At 34.8% G+C, this 20,483-nt stretch overlaps 1 protein-coding gene across 1 annotated transcript in view; it reads left to right on the forward strand.

The window, feature by feature from the left end:
* CNBD1 (cyclic nucleotide binding domain containing 1) overlaps nucleotides 1–20,483 on the forward strand; it is a 395,245-nt gene that overhangs the window by 52,105 nt on the left and 322,657 nt on the right. The window contains 1 exon segment of the mRNA XM_049700473.1: nucleotides 240–398. Coding sequence (XP_049556430.1) covers nucleotides 240–398 — 159 coding nt within the window.

Here is a 20,483-nt window from a genome sequence, read left to right on the forward strand (position 1 = left end):
CTGCATTGGCAGGCGGACTCTCAACCACTGCACCACCAGGGAAGCCCCAGAAAATATTTTATATATGTGTTTAATTGCATTATTAATGACTGGGAAAAAAACAAGCATTGAGAAAGAATATATTATTAAAATGCCAAATTACTTCAGAACAGTGCATTTCTACTCTTGACAGTAAAAAGTCATGTCAGCAATTTTTATACAAAACACAACACCATAAGATATTATGCTTCCTTGTTTAGAAAACCTGCTGAAGGCACAGCAGAAAGTAAACCCCAACAACCTGATGATTCTCACAACATATCTATCCATGTTAAAAAAGCACGTGGTGGCCATACTTTATATGGACCAAAAACATCTGAAGAGAAGTTAGTAGAATTCATGGCTATCTTAAAGAAATTGTAAGTATTTTAAATATATTAATTCTTGTAGTTGAGTAATTCTTTTGAATAGATTTTTTTAAAAGTTAGTTGTTTGCAGCTAAGTGTACTTTATTTACAAACTAGCACTAATGATTGATTCAGGAGAGCTGGAAATACTGGAGACTGATTCTAGATGAGTGCAATTTTCATCAATTCAGTCTTCATGGCATAGAATAGATATGTTGGTACTATATCCAATTGTGGCACATAATTTTAATTTTAAGTTGCAAGCAAAATAGTTGTTATTTACTGATTATGCTAAACCAAAATTATGTTTAAGATTTCACTAACTTATGGTTAGGCAGTCCTTCACAAATTTAAACTGTCTTCCCCAACAAAGAGCCTTTAAATAAATTTACCTCATATTCTCTTTAATTTTCTGGAGTGCTTTGTGCTGTGACTGGGGTACAACTGTCTGAAGGAGATGAAGATGGAGAAAAGGGGGATTAAATCTGGGTGGAGGCTGGTTATTAGAGATGGTGTTGGATTTGTGAATACAACTAAAGTTGAAAGGAAACCATGGTACAGTGTTGGATACTGGAATTGAGATTGACAATAGAAACAAAGCCAGAAGTAAAAGTATCATACTAGAAATGAGGCTAAAAGACCAGTAGGGTGGATGAGAAATGAAAAATCTGGTATTTATGTTTAGAGAAATACACTATGAATTCTATGCCATAAGTACTTTTCTTCAATTTTAATGGCAAGTTTGAGAAAATATGGTCAGAGCTTCCAGGAACTTTGAGAATGGTCAGATTTCTGATGCTTTTACTTATAAGAATGACAATAAATAAACACAGCAAAGACTAGTTACTTTATAGGAAAGCATGTGTGAGGGAATTGTAGAGAGGGACATCATAACCACCTGCCATACAGGGGTACAGTTAAACTGGTAAGCTGTAAAAAATAGCAAATTTAACTAGAATGTGTTCAGTGAATGTGTTAAAAAATATACTTGTTAGAAAAATCACTACAGCACTAAAAGTTATTGGAGCTATATGATGCTACAGCAATTTTCATTCTTAATGAAATGTCAACCATAATGTTGAATAAAAAATGTACTGGATTAAAAATTTTAAGTGTCTAGAAACCCATGAATCACTCACTGCTGATTTCAGATTGTGCTGGGCTGCAGAATTTTCAATGGATTTTCAATCCTCATCTTTCTGAAAATTAAAAGGTAGCAGTTTCTGGATAACAAAAAGTTCTTATCTTAGGTGCAGGAGGAACACAAGTGGCTATGGTTCTCCAGCAAGGTGTCAAAATACTAGGAAGTAAATCTACATTCAAGTCAGGATGGAAACAAGAAATGGATGAGAGCCAAGCACCATGTGAGCAATGGACTGAAGTGAAAAGGGGTCATGGTAGAAGGTTATCTAAACACAAGGGAGAATGAACAAAGAAGCTACTGCTACATCCTTATGTGGACCTCAGTGGAGTCCATATAACAACCAGTCTCCAAATACTGTAACAATAGATGCTGGGACAGTGGTAATCTCCAGAACCCACTTCTCACTCACATGTGACACAATGGGTGGGTGGGTGGGCAGAGGAGATCCTGAAGTACTGCAAGCTTCCACTTTCAGTGGCTCAGAATTATCCAAATGTGACTCTTCAGAATGAGGGTTTTGACTGCTGTCAATGAGTGGGGCTGTGACACCCACTGAGTTAAATAGCAGAGTAAATGAGGAGGAAACTCACTTTTATGAGATGTTTAATATTCACACAGAGCCTTAAAATCTACACATAAGATTTCTGATTGAATCCTCACATCAATGCTTTGAAGTGGATATGATAAACTAGTAAGTAAAAGAGCAATGAATGTGCTAAATCCACAATCTATGACTGTTCTACAGACATGAATTTTATCTTCTTGTCTCCTTGGTATATGAGTGAATTTGTTTACTATTACTGTGTAACAAATTACATAAATATAGTGGCTTGAAACAACATACATTTGTTATCTCTCTGAACAAAATTTAGCTGTTCATGTCTCAGAATACTTCAATCAAGGTATCTGCCAGACTATATTCTTTTCCAGAGCATGAGGTCCTCTTCCAAACTCACGTGTTCTTGGCAGAATTCAATTCCTTTTGGTTCTAGGACTGAGGGCTTTACTTTCTTCCTGGCTCTAGTTGAGGGCTCCTCTTAGCTCCTAGAAGTCACGCAGGTCCTTGCCATATCATTCTCTCTCAGACCTTCTCACAACATAGAAGCTTAAATCTTCAAAACCAGCAATGGAGAGTCTCTCTCTCTATGTCTGTGTCTCTGTCTCTCTCTCATTCTGCTAAGATGATGTCTTATATAACCTAATTAAAGGCATTCATATTCCATCACCTTTGCCATAGTCTATTGGTTAGAAACAAATCATTGCTTTTGCCTCCACCCCCCCAAAATGCAGGGAGAGGTGACTGAGGGTCCCCTTGGGGTGTGCTAGCCATATTTGGTAACATTATAAATCTCATTGTGACTCTGTTAATCACATTTGTAATGGGTCTGTATGCTTTATGTATTCACACAAAAGTAGTTCAACTAAAATCTGTTTAATTGATGGATAAGTTGTCTTGTCTGTAAGCCCTCTGTTTATCTTTAAATGAACCATGATCAGATCCACAGACTACTTGAGTGATGTCATTGAATACATTTAAAAAAGTAACTACCTTATACTCTCTAAAATTCTTCACTTTGTCATCCTACTTGAAAAATATTTTAAAGTATTTATTTAATTAATAAATTTGTTTGGCTGCACTGGGTCTTAGCTGTGGCACAAGGGATCTTTAGTTGCAGCATGCAAACTCTTAGTAGCAGCATGTGGGATCTAGTTTTCTGACCAGGTATCGAACCTGGGCCCCCTGCATTGGGAACGTGGAGTATTAGCCACTGAACCACCAGGGAAGTCCCCCTACTTTAAATTTTAACAAATTAATTTTGAGTAACAGTAGCCTCTTTTTAAAGAAATACAAATATGCTTGACAAGATTAAGAATATCGATTATTGATAACTTGATTATTTTGGCTTAATCATATCGATTACTTCTTAACTTATACTTCAGTTCAGCAACTCTGAGTAAACAGTGCTAGATGGGAGGAAGGATAAATGATGTTGAAACATTAAAATTGTTGCAAAGGGCACGTACGGGGGATGTCACCATAGAGGAAGGGTTTGAGTAACTACAGTACACTGTAATAGGGAAGTGTGTGTGGAGAACAGACAATGGGAGGGAGAGATGAGAGAGAGAAAAAAGAGAATTGAGAAACTTTCCGTTAAATTTTGTATTTTGAGGTATGTCAGATTGAATATAAGCTTACCATATGTGTTAGTTAAATTTTGGATTGTAAACAACAGAAACCGATTCTGGCTAATTAAAACAAATAACCAAAAAAAGGAAGGGGGTAGAGGGGGAACCTGTGGAAGAATATTGGATAGCTCCCAAAATGGAGAAGAAGTATTAGATGCTGGATATGATATGCACCTCTGGATATCTTTTTTTTATTTTTAAACTTTTTATTTTATATTGGAGTATAGCCAATTAACAATGTTTTGATAGATTCAGGTGTACAGCATAGGGATTCAGCCATACATAAACATGTATGCTTTCTCCCCCAAACTCCCCTCCCATCCAGGCTGCCACATAATGTTGAGCAGAGTTCCCTGTGCTCTATAGTAGGTCCTTGTTGGTTATCCATTTTAAAAATAGCAGTGTGTACATGTCGATCCCAAATTCCCTGACTATCCCTTACCCCCATCCTTCCCCCCTGGTAATCATAATTTTGTTCTCTAAGTCTGTGAGTCTGTTTCTGTTTTGTAAATAAGTTCATTTGTATCACTTCTTTTTAGATTCCACATATAAGGCATATCATACAATATTTCTCTTTGTCTGACTTACTTCACTCAGTATGACAATCTCTAGGTCCATCTATATTGCTGCAAATAGCATTATTTCAGTCTTTTCAATGGCTGAGTAATATTCCATTGCGTATATGTACCACATCTTCTTTATCCATTCCTCTGTTGTTGGATATTTAGGTTGCTTCCATGTCTTGGCTATCATAAACAGTGCTGCAATGATCACTGGGGTGCATGTATCCTTTCGAACCATGTTTTTCTCCAAATATATGCCCAGGAGTGGGATTACAGCATCATATGGTAGCTCTAGTTTTAGTTTTTTAAGAAACCTCCATATCGTTCTCCATAGTGGCTGTACCAATTTACATTCCCACCAACAATGTAGGAGGGTTCCCTTCTCTCCACACCCTCTCCAGCATTGGTACAACATTGGACTCAATCAGGTACAACTATTTTTGATTGGGGGTTATTAGGCTCACACTTTAGTTTCAAGGATAGGGAGTCAGATTGTTGTAGTTTGTTTTCAATACTCACCTCTTGAATAAATGCTGATGGGGGCTGTACATTATAATTTACAATTTTACTGAAGTTATATTCAATTGGTAAGAGATAGCATTTCAAAAGAGAAAATATTTCAGAAAGAGGGGAAATGGATCATGAATAAACAATATTAAAAGCAATGAATTAATATATGGCTTGGAATTTTAATTTATAAATAATTTTGATTTTATTCTTCATTTATTAATGAATTCAATATATTAGATTCAAGCTTTTTAAAATGCAAATGCAATATGGTTCTTACAGTGCTGTTTTCTAGTGAAATGGCGTATAAGATGAGGAATTGTCATCTCAAACTATGTTTTAGGTCTACATGCTATTGAGAGAAAAACACTTTGTGGGTTATTAATTCTGTTAAAAATACAGAATCAGGTTATAAACTGAGTGAAATTGGAAAGGCCCTCTCCTCTAGAAAAGAAAGTCTTTATTTGAAGCTAAAAGAGAAAGTAAGACAATAACGAATTGTGTAAATGCTAAAAGTAATTTAGATTTCTGACAGAAACAGTGATCATTTATAAGAATGGAAACTAAAAAAAGAGAGCTATCTGTGTTAAGGAGATGAGTTAGCCAAGGACAGAGATTAAAAACTCATTGACAGATTTACAGTATAGAAGAGCAAGGCACTGAGTCTTGGCCCACCAATGACAGAGTTAAAGTTACATTCGGGATGCACGTATTGCAAAATGCCTGGACTTTGGAGTCAGGAAGAAATGTGTTCTGAACTGGGCTCCTCTAGTTATTAGTTGTATGACCTTGGGCAAATTTCTACCTCTTGATACATAATTCACTAATCTATAAAATGGGCACAATTATTAACCTCAGAGGATCATTGTTGTGAAGCCTAAATGAAGTTAAAAATGTAAAGCCTCACAAATATTACTTGGTCCATCATAGGCCCTTTGTACAAGTCAATCTTCCCTTTCCCAAATAACCTTCCATATCATGATAGAATTTTTTTATAAAAGCTGCCAGTGATATTTTTGTACTGGAGTTTCAGAAGTTACTAATTGGTCACAAATTAACTAGTGTTTAAGAAAATTATATCTTTGTATCTTTCTTCTATTGTTTGGAAATAAGCAAATGCCCTCAATTACATAGTTCTTGTAAAAAAAATTTTTTCACTGTATAGCTGCATCTTAGTCCATTTGGGTTGCCATAAAAAACAATACAATAGACTGAGTGGCGTAAATAACAGAAATTTATTTCTCACAGTCAGTTCTGGAGGCTGGGAAGTCTAAGATCAAGGCACCTGCAGATTCCTTGTGTGGTGAAGGCCCACTTCCTGGGTCATAGGTGGCCCTCTTCTTGCTTTGTCCTCACATGGAAGAAGTGGTGAGAGCTCTCAGGGTCTCTTCTCACACTCGTTGTCCAATGTGTGAAACGGGGGTTCCCTGAACCAACAAGCAATTCAACTCAATTTTGATGCTACCTACTCAGAGATAGCATCAGATTTCACAGCTTTTGGGTTCAGTTCTACAACTACTGTCTTTTCTCCATCCCATCCTCCCCTTTCAGACACCAGTTGAAAGCCTGTGCTTCTGACTGACCTACTACAGATTAGAGGTTCCCACAACTCCCTTCTTGGACTTCAGATACCAGTCACAAGTCCAAATTGTTACCTGTACTTCTGACAAGCTGACTATAAATCACAGGTTCCCATGGTCCCTTCCTTGGGTTCAATTAATTTGCTAGAGCAGCTCATAGAACTCAGAGAAACAATTTGCTTACTAGTTCACTAGTTGATTATAAAAAGATATAACTCAGGAACAGCCAGATGGAAGACATCCATAGAACAAGGTATGTGGGAAGGGATGTGGAGCTTCCATGCCCTCTTGGAGCACACAATTCTCCCCAAATCTTCACATGTTTATCAACCTGGAAGCTCTCCAAACTCTGTCCTCTTGGCTTTTCATAGAGGCTTCATTACATAGTCAAGAGTGATTAAATCATTGGCTATTGGTGATTCAATAGCCAATGGCCCTCTTCCTCCCTGGAGGTTGGGGTGGGGTGGAGAGGTGAGGTGCTGGGGGTTGGGGATGGAGGGTAGGACTGAAAATTACAATCCTCTAATCATATGGTTGGTTCTCCTGGCAACCAGCCCCCTTTCTCAGGTGAAGTCCAAAAGTCACTTTATTAACCTATCAAGAGACATTTTTGTCACTGTCAACACTTAGAAAACTCCAAGGGTTTTGGGGGTTGTAAGCCAGAAACTACAAAGACCAAACATATATGAGAAATAGCTTTTGGTCATCTGAATGACCAAATCTATATTGCTTATAAATCACAATATTGAAGCCACTAATCCCATTCATAAGGGCTCTATCTTCATGACCTAATCATTTCCCAAATGTTCCACCTCCTAATACCACATCACATTGGAGCTTGAGATTTTAACATAAATTTTGGGAGGACATAAACATTCAGTCCATAAGATATATGTTATTTCAACATAGATGTGAATGTTAAAGCTGAGACTTATTGCCTTGGGTGACTATTCATTTGTTCATTTCAAGTTAGAATTCTTTTTGTCATAGAAATATTTTCTAGGTATTTGGTATAAGTGCTTTCTTACTATATTAGATTTGTAAGTGTAATAGAAAGCACACGTCATGCATTGAGAGATCAGAATGGATAACTCCAATGGGAGTTTTTATCATGTTATGTATTACAGATTTAATGACAGAATAGAGTATGATGCTTTTAAAATATTTCTTATGACAATTGCTGATATTATCACAAGATGCAAATTTTTGTTAAAAATTTAATGTCTGGACATATAAAAAACATTTCTTGCCTTCCTAATGTAATTATTTAACAGTCTATTAAAGTCATCTTGAAAGTTAGTTCTAACTTTATCAAGTAAGATGTCTTAGTTACATATATATGAAATTGTGGATTATACATTTGGACAGAATGCCTTTATACCCAAGGAGCTGTTATCTCATGGCATGAAGAACTATTTTGGAGAGATTTAAAAAATAAGTCTAGGCTTAAGTAATATCTTATTAGAAAATCTTGGAAAGATTGTTTGTTTCTAACAGAGTATGGTTCTGCATAGTAACTCTTGCTTGTCAAGTCCTGGGTCTAACTGCAGAGAGGTAATAAAACAATTTGGTAGTCTTTAAAAGCCTGCAACATATTTCCTTATGTGTCTTTCCTCTCATCCATTAAACATTTATTCTTACAAAATAATGGTTTAGTTGGTTCCCTTAATATTCAAGGATGACATGCTCTCAATGGATTTGTGACTATACCTCCTATCTCATGGTCTGCATGGAATTTAGTTTCAAAATGAGCCACTACATTGAGTTTGTTGCACAGCAAATTATGCCATCAGGATATGGATCAATATTCTTTCTTTAGTGTATTAGATCTTTCTTCAATGTTCAATGTATTAGATCCTTGTCAACTAGCTGAAAACTATGCTGGCAAAAATTCTCTGAAGCATTCATTCTCTGTTTGGTTAACTGATAATTATTCTCATATTCTAGCTAAACATTTCTAAACATTACTTCTCTTCTGTTTGCTATTTGGTGTCACAAACTTAATAATTTAACATCTAAAATTCTTATTTGAAATCAACAAAACCTGATTCTTTAGCTAAGAGAAATTATCAAATTTCTGGTTATTTAGAATGATTTCCTTGAAATGGAATTACTGGTAGATAAAAGACTAAGATATTATAATTATTAATACTTTAAACCACATTTATTTTTGGAAAGAATGAACTAATTGATATTGCCCTTAGCAGTGAAATTAGCTTTAAAATTTTTTCCAATTTCATAGGACACAACAAAAACATCACAATTGCCTTTGTTTTTGCTTCCTTCTTAAGCTGAGGTTTTCTTCATTCATTTATTGGATATTTGTATTTGTTTGTGTTGGTGTGAGCTATCTGATCTTAGCCTTTTCCTGTCTTTTCTATTGTGCTTTAATTGTGTATTGCTAATATAAAGAGCTTTATATGTGTTATATATTGTAGACATAAATAATTGTAATATGAATTGAGTACCATTTATGCAAAGGAGAACAAAATCTTCACAAAAAGGATTTTGCCTAATATGTATATTTACCCCAAATATTTGATATTTGTCCAGAATATATTTGCAGATCATGATAGATTTTGACAAGCATCAAATAAAGAAGAAATAATGACTTTATGTATACTATTATTGTGTAATAATATACACAATATTAATATATTATTGTGTAATAATATACACAATATTACTATATAATATATATCATATCTTATTAATATAAACAGCTTTATTGAGGTAAAATTTACATACAATAAAATGCATATTTTAAAGCATTCAGTTTAATGTCTTGATGCATGTATACATCTATGAAACGATTATCACAATCAAAATAATGAACATATTCATCATTCTCAAGAGTTTCCTTGTGCAACTTTGTAGTCCTTTCCTTTTGCCCAACCTTATACCCTGTGCCCAAGCAATCACTAATCAGCTTTCTGCCACTATAGATTAGTTTATATTTTCTAGGATTTTATATACATTGAATCATACAGTATATACTGTATTTTAATCTGGCTCTTTCACTCAACACAATTAATCTGGAGATTCATTCATGTTGTTTTGTGTATCAGTAGTTCATTTCTTTATTTTTTTTTTTTGAATAGTAATCCACCCTATGAATATACAACAGTTTATTCATCTGTTGATAGACATTTGGTTTGTTTTTAGTTTTTGGCTATTACATAAAGCTGCTATGAAAATTCATGTACAAGTATTGGCATGGGCATTTGTCTTCATTTCTATTAAGTAAAAACCTAGAAATGGAGCAACTTAGTCTATGGTGAGTGTATGTTGAACTTTTTAAGAAATTGCCAAACCGTTTTTCAAAACTCTTGTACCACAAGACATTTTCACTATTAGTTTATGAGAGTTCTAGTTCCTTTGCATTCTTGTCAAATCTTAATTTGGCCATTCTTTAAATTTTAATAATTCTAATAGGTGTGTAGTGATATATCATGATTTTAATTTGTACTTCCCTAATGACTAATGATATTTAATGTATTTATTTGTCATTCATCTATATTGTTTGGTGAAATACTTGCACAAATACTTTGCACATTTTAAAAGTGAAAACTCAATTTTAAAAAGGGAAAATATTTGCACAAATATTGAGGATTTTTATATATTCTGAACATATATTTGAACATATATCAGATATATGCTTTGTAAATATTTTCCCGGTCTTTGGCTTCTCTTTTTCATTCTCTTCACAGTGATTCAAAAAGTAGAAGTACTTAATTTTGATTAAATCCAATTTAATAATTTTTCTTTTATGAATCATGCTTTTGATATTATATCTAGGAAATGTTTGCCCTACTAAAAATCTCAAAGGGTTGATTATATGTTTTCTTCTACAAGTTTTATAGTTTTAGGTTTTGCATTTAAGTCTATTATCCATTTTGAGTTAATTTTTGCAAATGGTATAAAGTATGATTAGAAGTTTTCTATTTATTTATTTATTTGTTTGTTTGTTTTGTTCATTGATATTCAATTATTCCAGTACATTTTTTGAAAAGAGTACTCTTTCTGGATTGCACTGCCTTTGTAGTTTTGGTGGAAATTATTTGTGCATATATGTGTGGGTCTACTTCTGGAATTTATATTTTGTTGACATATGTCTATGTTAGTCTAATATTACAGTGTCTTGATTATTATAGTTTTTAAATATGTCTTGAAATCAGGTGTGTGAATCTTCCATTTTGTTGTTCTTTTTCCAAAATTGTTTTAGGTTATCTTTAGTCCTTTGTATATTCATATGAATTTTAAAAATCAATTTGTAAGTTGCTAAAAAAGAAAAGCCTGCCTGGCATTTTTATATATTTATTGCAATTTTCCTTCAATTGCTTTTTTAATGTTATGTTTGTTTTAGGTAATAGAACTTATTGAAGCTTACTGGGTTTTTAACAAGTCTAGCTGTAGAGCTCATTTCAGAATAAACTTTATACAGATAAATAATGTGTTAAACAAATAAAACCATGACTATTTTGGTTGAGAGATGGTGGGATCTGGAAATCTTTCTACTCTGTGTATAAATCCTACAAATCAGTATTACTAAGACTTCAAAGAGTCTTTTTTTTTTCTCAGTTACCCACAGTTTTAACATTTTCATCTCTTCATTTTTTTTCTGCCTGAAGTATACCCTTTAATATTTTTTTTAGTGTGGTCTCTTGATAGAAAATTCTTTCAAGTTTTGTTTGTTAGAAAAATGCCTATATTTGTTCTTTATTTTTGGAAAAAAAATTTTTTTTTTTTTGCTTAGAATGGAATTTGAGATTGGCAGTCATTTTCTTTTATCTCTTTATGGCTTTGTTTCAAATACAAAGTCAGCTATCTGTCTCGTTCATTGTTATGCCTTTGTTCCTCTTTTGAAAGTAATAAGACTTTACTTTTTCTTAGATTTTTTTTTTTTAAAAGATGTTGGGGGTACGAGTTTATTTACTTATTTATTTATTTTTGCCATGTTGCATCTTCATTTCTGTGCGAGGGCTTTCCTTAGTTGTGGCAAGCCGGTGCACTCTTCATCGTGGTGCGCTGGCCTCTCACTGTCGCAGCCTCTCTTGTTCCAGAACACAGGCTCCAGACGCGCAGGCTCAGTAGTTGTGGCTCATGGGTCTAGTTGCTCCACAGCATGTGGGATTCTCCCAGACCAGGGCTCGAACCTGTGTCCCCTGTGTTAGCACGCAGATTCTCAACAACTGCACCACCAGGGAAGCCCCTTCTTAGATGTTTTTAAGATTTTTCTCTTTGGTTTTAAAATTTTTACTGTGATTAACCCAAAATTTGATTTTTTTTCATCTTCAGTTTGTAGTTCTTCTTCTTCTTTTTTCTTAATAAATTTATGTATTTATTTGTTTTTGGCTGCTTTGGGTCTTCATTGCTGCTTGTGGGCTTTCTCTTGTTGCAGTGAGCGGGGGCTACTCTTTGTTGCAGAGTGCAGGCTTCTCATTGTGGTGGCTTCTCTTGCACGGAGCATGGGCTCTTGGCATGCAGGCTTCAGTAGTTTTGGCACACGGGCTCAGTAGTTGTGGCTCGTGGGCTCTAGAATGCAAGCTTAGTAGTTGTGGCGCATGGGCTTAGTTGCTCTGCAGCATGTGGGGTCTTCCCAGACCAGGGCTTGAACCTGTGTCCCCTCCATTGGCAGGTAGATTCTTCACAACTGTGCCACCAGGGAAGTCTCTGTAGTTCTTCTCAAAGTTCAGGTTTGATTTCCTTAGTTTTGGAAAAATTTTAACCATTAATTTACCAAATGTTGCTCCTGATGAGCTCTCTTTATGCTACCCTTCTGGAACTCCACTTATTCATATGTTAGAATTTCTTATAATGTCTTATATGTTTTCTATCTTGTTTCCATCATTGGAAAATATCTTGTATTTGCCATCATTTTGTCTCATCTTGTGTATTTTTTTGCTCTTATTTTCCTGTTCACCAGTTCTTTTTAGTTCATTCATGGAGTTCTTAATTTCAGTTACTGCACTTGTCATTTCTAGAAACTTCAGTGGACTCTTTTCTATAGTTTATGGTTCTTTGCCAAAATCTTCATATTATCATTTAAATTCTTGGACATTTCAGTCATAATTATTGCTTTGTTATGCAATTTGGTCACATGTTAACCTTATATACTTGGGCTAACTATTGTTTTATTGATGTCTACTCTTATGCCAAATTCATCTGAATTAAAAATAACCTTAGCTTTATGGTGTGTGTTGATATCTGGTAAGATAATTTCTTACTATTTTTTTAGTTCTTACTAGTCTTACTATTTTTTTAATTAATTATATATATAAAATAATACATATATATATATAAAATAGTAACTTTCTCATTCAGGAACATGGCGAATATTTTGCATTTTTTTAGTCTTCTTTTGTGACTCAATAGAGTTTCATATAATTTCATATAGCTTTTATATCTTTTTGTGAATGTTATAAATGCATTATTTTCTTATTGTATTTTTTTTCAACACCAGGCTCAAAGGAAATTAGGGGGCACAATTTAAGAAGTACTTATTTCTTTCAGTTTTATTGAGCTATAATTGATATACAGCACTGTATAAATTTAAGATGTACAGCATAATGACTTGACTTACATGTATTATGAAATGATTGCCACAAATTTAATTAACATCCACAATCCCATATAGATACAATTTTTTTTTCCTTCTGATGGGAACTTTTAGGATCTATTCTCTTAAAACTTTTCAAATCATTGTATTTTCTAAGTATTGCAAGTATATGGGAAAGCTATTTAACTAGGTCTATATATAGTTGTAACTGACTGCCTTACTGAACTAATATTTATTCTAATATATTTCAATTGACTTTATTTTAATTGTTTTAATTGCCATAATACTGTCTGGGAATAATGATCATTTTATCTCCTTTCAAATAGATATACTGTGTTTTTACTTATCTTAATGCATTAAATATAACATTACAGTAGCATTAAATAAACAATTGTAGGGATAGTGAGAAGCTTTTTCATGTATTTTATTTTAATAGTATGCTTCTAGTAATTTATCATACTGTGTGATATTGTCTCTTTGTTGAAGGGAAAAATACATTTTAGAGTAGTAGCATTCTTTTAAAAAAGTCTTGAATTGAAAACCCAGCTTGCAACTTGCTTACATGATCATAAATATTTTATCTAACCTGAGTTTCCTTATTTTTAAACAAGTGATAAATATATCTATCCCCAGGATTTTTATGAAACTTAAGGAGAGAGCATATGAAGTGCTTACTCCAATATAAAATAAAAATAAAAAAAAAGGTTATGCACATAGTAGGTAATATACTCACACAGGTGCATGCACACACACATATACTTGTTTCCACCCTGCTTTATGCCCCCAAAGTATGACTTGTATAAACTGTGTCAGTTACTCTTCCTGGACATTTTTTTCTGGTTGAATTTAGTATTACACAATGGGAAACACTAGGAGATAAAAAGGGATAGAAGGAGTTTGAAGTCAGAGTAACTATTCCTTTGGGTCTTTTCTTGCTGAGTAGGCAAGGTTGGCTGTGTCCTTCTACTGAATGCCATAGTAGTCCCCCTTCTACAACTATAGCCCACTCAATATGAAAAGGACCCCTCCTTTCCTTAGTGTAGATATTGAACTATTCTTGCATCCCTGGGATAAATCCCATTTGATTATGGGGTATGATCTTTCTAATACATTGATGAATTCAGTTTGCTAATATTTTGTTGAGGATTTTTTGCATTTATGTTCATCAGCAACATAGACCTGTAATTTTCTATTTTTGTGATGTGTTTTTCTGCCTTTGGTATCAGGGTGGTTCTGTCTTCATAGAATGAGTTTGGAAGCATTCTTTCCTGTGTAATTTTTTTTTTGGAATAGTTTGAGAGGCATAGCTGTTAACTCTTCTCTAAATGTTTGGTAGAATTCACCTATGAAGCCACCTGGTCTTGGAGTTTTGTTTTCTGGAAGTTTTTTTTTTTAATTACTAATTCAATTTCATTACTGGTCATTGGTCTGCTCATATTTTTCTATTCATTCCTGGTTCTGTTATGTGAGATCATACGTTTCTAGGAATTTGTCCATTTCTTCTTGGTTGTCCATTTTTTTAGTGTATAATAGCAGTATTCTTGTAATCCTTTGTATTTCTGCAGTGTTGGCTGTATCTTCTCCATTTTTGTTTCTAATTTTATTTATTTTCACCTTCTCCCTTTTTTTCCCTGATGAGTCTTGCTAAAGCTTTATCAGTTTTGTTTATCTTTTCAAAGCATCAGCTCTTAGTTTCATTCTTCTTTTCTATTATTATTTTAGTGTCTATTTCATTTATTTATGCTCTGATCTTTATGATTTCTTTCCTTCTACCAACTTTGGGATTTGTTTATTCTTCATTTTCAAGTTCCTTTAAGTGTAAGCTTAATTTGTTTATTTGAGGTTTTCCTTGTTTCCTGAGGTAGGCTTGTATCACTATAAACTTCCCTCTTGGAACTGCTTTTGCTGCATCACATAGCATTTGAGTCATGTTTTCATTTTCATTTATTTCCAGGTATTTTTTCATTTCTTCTTTTATTTCTTCAGTGACCCCATTGGTTGTTTAGTAGCATATTGTTTAGCCTCCACGTATCTTTTGTTGCAGCTTTTTTCCCTTGTAGTTGGTTTCTATTCTCATAGCATTTTCATCGAGAATATGCTTGATAGAATTTCAAAATTTTTAATTTATGGTAATTTATTTTGTAGCCTAGCATGTGATCTACCCTAGAGAATGTTCCATGTGCACATGAAAAGAATGCTGTTTTTGGATGGAATGTTCTATATATATCTATTAAGTGCATCTGGTATAATGACTTATTGATTTTCTGTCTGGATGATCTGTCCATTGATGTTAGTAGGGTGTTAAAGTCCCCTACTATTATTGTGTTATTGTTAATTTCTCCCTTTATGTCTGTTAATATTTGCTTTATGTTTTTAGGTGCTTCTATGTTGGGTACATATATATTTACAATTGTTATATCTTCTTTGATTGATCCCTTGATCATTATGTAATGTCCTGCTTTGTCTCTTGTTAGTTAGTCTTTGTTTTAAAATCTATTTTATCTGATATAAGTATTGCTACCCCAACTTTCTTTTCATTTCCATTTGAATGGAATACCCTTTTTTCCATCCCTTCAATTTCAGTCTGCTTGTGTCTTTAGATCTGAAGTGAGTTTCTTGTATATGGGTCTTGTTTTTTTTTTTTTTTTTTTTTTTTTTTATCCATTCAGCCACTCTATGTGTCTTTTGACTGGTGCATTTAGTTTATTTACATTAAAATTAACTATTGATAAGCATATACTTATTGCCATTTTGTTAATTGTTTGTGGGTTGTTTATGTAGTTCTTTTCTGTTCCTTTCTTCTTTTTCTCCCTTCAGCGGTTTTATCTTGTTTCTTTTTATAGAACATATTCTTCTGTCACCTCATTTTGCCAAATTAATTGCTTTTATTTCTGTGTATTTGGTAGGTTGGTTATGTTTCCTGATCTTGGAGAAGTATCCTTATATAGGAGAAGTCCTGTGTAGCCTAACAACACACTCCTCTCTGGTGATTAGAGTTATATGCTTTATGGGTATCCTCTATGTAGGATGGGTGGGTCCTCCTGTTGTGGTAGGTTGACAAGTGTGGAATGCAGATAGGCATGGCTGGTCCACAGTTTGTTTAGTTGCCAGGCCCTACCTTGTGTGGAGGCTGTTGGCTGCTAGTGGTTGGGGCCAGGTCCTGGCACAACTTGCCATAAGGATAGGGGAGTCCTGGTCCTGGTGTTGGCCTGCTTATGGCTAGGGCCAGGTAATGAGGTGGCTGGCTGCAGAACCCTCATGGCTCCTGGGGCTAGTGTTGGCCCACTGGTGGGGAGACCCAGGTTTAGTGTTGGTTGGCTGTGGAGTCAGGGGTTCCAGAGCCAGTGTTGGCCTGCTGATGGACAGGATCATGGTCCATGGTGTCTTGGGGTGATGCCAGCCTCTTGGTGGATAGGCCAGATTTTAAAATCACTGGCTGTGGGGTCCAGAGGTCAAGATCAAGGCCCTGGGGGTCCTGGGGCTGGTCCACACCCTCTAGTGGGTGAGGCCAGGTCCTGGGGCTAGTGCCAGCCCATTGGTTAGCAAAGTTATGTCCTGCATCCATTGGCCATGGAGCACAGGGGTCCCAGATCTGATGTTGGCCTGTTGGTTGGTTGGGCTAGGACCCAGGGACTTCTGGGTCTAGTTCTGGCCCACTCATGGGTGGTGCCAGGTTCTGAGGCCTCTGAGGTTAGATTCTGGGATGGTTGGGGGCTCAGGATGTCCTATGGTAACTGGCCTGCTGGTGGGTGTGACTGTGTCCATGTCTAGCTAGCTGATTGGTCTGGGATGTCCCTGGACTGGTGCCTACTGGCTGGTGGACAAAGCTAGGTCCTCACATTAAAAAGCTAGACTGAGGTTTCCATAATAGTGCTTACCAGCACCAGTGTCCTCATGGTAGGATGAGTTCCCTAAAGTGAATTCTGCCAGTGTATATGTACCAGGGTTAATTTCAGAGTTGTCTTCTGCCTCTTTGGGAGGCTCCCCAAGATCAGTGAGTGAGTCTGACCCAGGATTCCTTCAAATTATTGCTTCTGCCTTGGGTCTCAGAGCATGTGAGATTTGTGTGTGCCCTTTAAGAGTAGACTGTCTATTTCCTACAGCCCTCTTCTTCTCCCTAAAGTAAGCCCTGCTGGCCTTCCAAGCCAAATGCTCTGGGAGCTCTACTCCTGGTGCAAAACCCCTGGCTGGAGTGGCAAATATGGGACTTGGAGTGGCAAATATGGGACTTGGACCTCTCACTACATGGGGAGAACTTCTGCAGTTGTAATTATCCTCTCATTTGTGAGCCTCCACCCTGGTAGTATGAGTATTGACTATACCATGCCTCTGTCCCTCCTACATTTCTCATTGTGGTTCGTTCTTTGTATCTTTAGTTGTAGGATACCTTTTCTACAAGTCTTCAGATCTGTTCTCAGTGATAGTTGTTCTGTAAATAAATGTAATTTTGTTGTACTCATGAGAGGAGGGTGAGCTCAGGGTCTTCCTGCTCCACTATCTTTGTTACTCCCAGATGTTCCATTCTTGAGCTGGATGATGAATATATGGGTGTTCAGTTCATTTTTATTGTGTTATTGTTTAAAATATACATATGCATTGTTTTGTACATAGCTGACATATTAGATAGGAGAGTTTAAAAAGTTAAGTAGATCATCTTAAAATAAGTCTATTCCTATCTTAAAATGCAAAAACTAAAAATCCATTCAATGGAAGCCTAAAAATTGGAGAGAAAAACTATTGGGAAAACTCCTTTATGAACAAATAAAATGAAAATATTCTCTGTGTTTGGATATATTACATTGGTGTACATGAACTCTATATTAAAGTAATCTATACTGCTTATGAATTACCTTTTAATGTCTGGTCTCACATGTTAAGACTGTACTATTTCATTCTTCCTATTTTCTTGTCATTTGAACTTATGCTTGTCATTTACAGTCCCTTTAAATGTTCAGTAGATAATTTAGAGAAGATAAAAGCCATTTTTCACTAAAATTTACCTCAAGACAGTAATCTAGTTTACAGAAAGACAATCTATGTTGACCTTCATTTCTTTAAGTGTCAGTGCAGGTGGATGAGCTTCCTTTTCAGGAAACAGCAATAATATTATTAGTGATATGAATCACATTTTAATTCTATCTTCTACAAGCATAAATGAGACAGGAAATAATCTAGACATAGTATTCGAAAAAAAATCATGTCACTAATTCAAAGTTAAATTTACTTGGGCTATTATTTGAAATTAGATTTATAAAGCATTATGAATTTTGTGTTCTTAATAAGTATGTCTTTTTGCCTTGCACAGTAACCCATGCTAATTTTTGTGTTTGTAAATGACATACTTTTCATTTTAGTAACATATATTCTGAGTATAGCCCTCTTTGTAGCAAATGAATATATTTTTGTAGGAAAAAGTACAATTTATACCATAGCCTAAGAATATTTTGAATATGAGTATATACACTGAACATTCCAAATAACAAATGACACAAACTATGTAACTTTTCATTGTGTTTTTTTTTCCACTTATGGAAATGTTAAGATTATGCTTTAAATCAGCTCAAGTTTTGAATCCATCAGTGAGTTATTAATTCATAAAATAAAGTTAAAAATCAGTTCACATTTTCTCTTTGTAGTCAACATTGTCCTTATCATTAATCACTAAATAACAATAGTGTTTGTTTTCTTGTGCATTTGTAATATGGACAATATATTTTCCCTTAGTTTAAATAAAATGTTAGAATAAAAACTATAATAAATAACACTGAATATCTAATTCCAAATGATTATTCTCCTAGAAATATTTCTTAATACAGAGGTATTTCAGATAACTTAGCTCTTCAGTATAGAAAGACTTTTTTTTTTTTTAAACATCTTTATTGGAGTATAATCACTTCGCAATTGTGTGTTAGTTTCTGCTTTATAAGAAAGTGTCTCAGCTATACATATACATATATCCCCATATCACTTCCCTCTTGTGTCTTCTTCCCACACTCCCTATCCCACCCCTCTAGGTCATCACAAAGCAATGAGCTGATCACCCTGTGCTATGTGGCTGCTTCCCACTAGCTATCTATTTTACATTTGGTAGTATACAGTAGTCCATGCCACTCTCTCACTTCATCCCAGCTTAACATTCCCCCTACCTTGTCCTCAAGTCCATTCTCTATATCTGAGTCTTTATTCCTGTCCTGTCCCTAGGTTAACAAGAACCATTTTTTTTTCTTAGATTCCATATATATGTGTTAGCATATGGTATTTGTTTTTTTCTTGCTGACTTACTTCATTCCGTATGACAGACTCTAGGTCCATCCACCTCACTACAAATAATTCAATTTTGTTTCTTTTAATGGTTGAGTAATATTTCATTGTATATATGTGCCACATCATCTTTATCCATTCAACTGTTGAAGGACACTTAGGTTCCTTGAATGTCCTGGCTACTGTAAATAGAACTGCAATGAAGATTGTGGTACATGACTCTTTTTGAATTTTGGTTTTCTTAGGGTACATGCCCAGTAGTGGGAATTGCTGGGTCATATGGTAATTCTATTTTTAATTTTCTAAGGAACCTCCATACTGTTATCCACAGTAGCTGTATCAATTTACATTCCCACCAACAGTGCAGGAGGGTTCCCATTTCTCCACACCCTCTCCAGCATTCATTGTTTGTAGATTTTTTGATGATGGCCATTATGACTGGTGTGAGGTGATACCTCATAATTTTGATTTGCACTTCTCTAATGATTAGTGATGTTGAGTATTCTTTCCTGTATTTGTTGGCAATCTGTATATATTCTTTAGAGAAATGTCTATTTAGGTCTTCTGCCCATTTTTGGTTTGGGTTTTTTGTATTTTTGCTATTGAGTTGCATGAGATGCTTGAAATTTTTGAGATTACTCCTTTGTCAGTTGTTTCATTTACAAATATTTTCTCCCATTCTGTGGGTTGTCTTTTTGTCTTATTTATGGTTTCCTTTGCTGTGCAAAAGTTTCAAGTTTCATTAGGTCTCATGTGTTTATTTTTGTTTTTATTTCCATTTCTCTAGGAGGTGGGTCAAAAAGGATCTTGCTGTACTTTATGTCATAAAGTGTTCTGCCTATGTTTTCCTCAAAGAATTTGATAGTGTCTGGCCTTACATTTAGGTCTTTAATCCATTTTCAGTTTATTTTTGTGTATGGTGTTAGGGAGTGTTCCATTTTCATTCTTTTACATGTAGCTGTCCAGTTTTCCCAGTACCACTTATTGAGGAGACTGTCTTTCTCCAATGTATACTCTTGCCTCCTTTATCAAAGATAAGATGACCATATGTGCATGGCTTTATCTCTGGGTTTTCTAACCTGTTCCATTGATCCGTATTTCAGTTTTTGTGCCAGTACGATACTGTCTTGATTACTGTAGTTTGTAGTATATTCTTAAGTCAGGGAGCATGATTCCCCCACCTCCATTTTTCTTTCTCAAGATTGCTTTGGCTATTCACAGTCTTTTTTGTTTCCATACAAATTTTGAAATGTTTTGTTCTAGTTCTGTGAAAAATGCCATTGGTAGTTTGATAGG

The sequence above is a fragment of the Orcinus orca genome, chromosome 17 (assembly GCF_937001465.1).
Source record: "Orcinus orca chromosome 17, mOrcOrc1.1, whole genome shotgun sequence".
NCBI classification, from domain to species: domain Eukaryota; kingdom Metazoa; phylum Chordata; class Mammalia; order Artiodactyla; family Delphinidae; genus Orcinus; species Orcinus orca.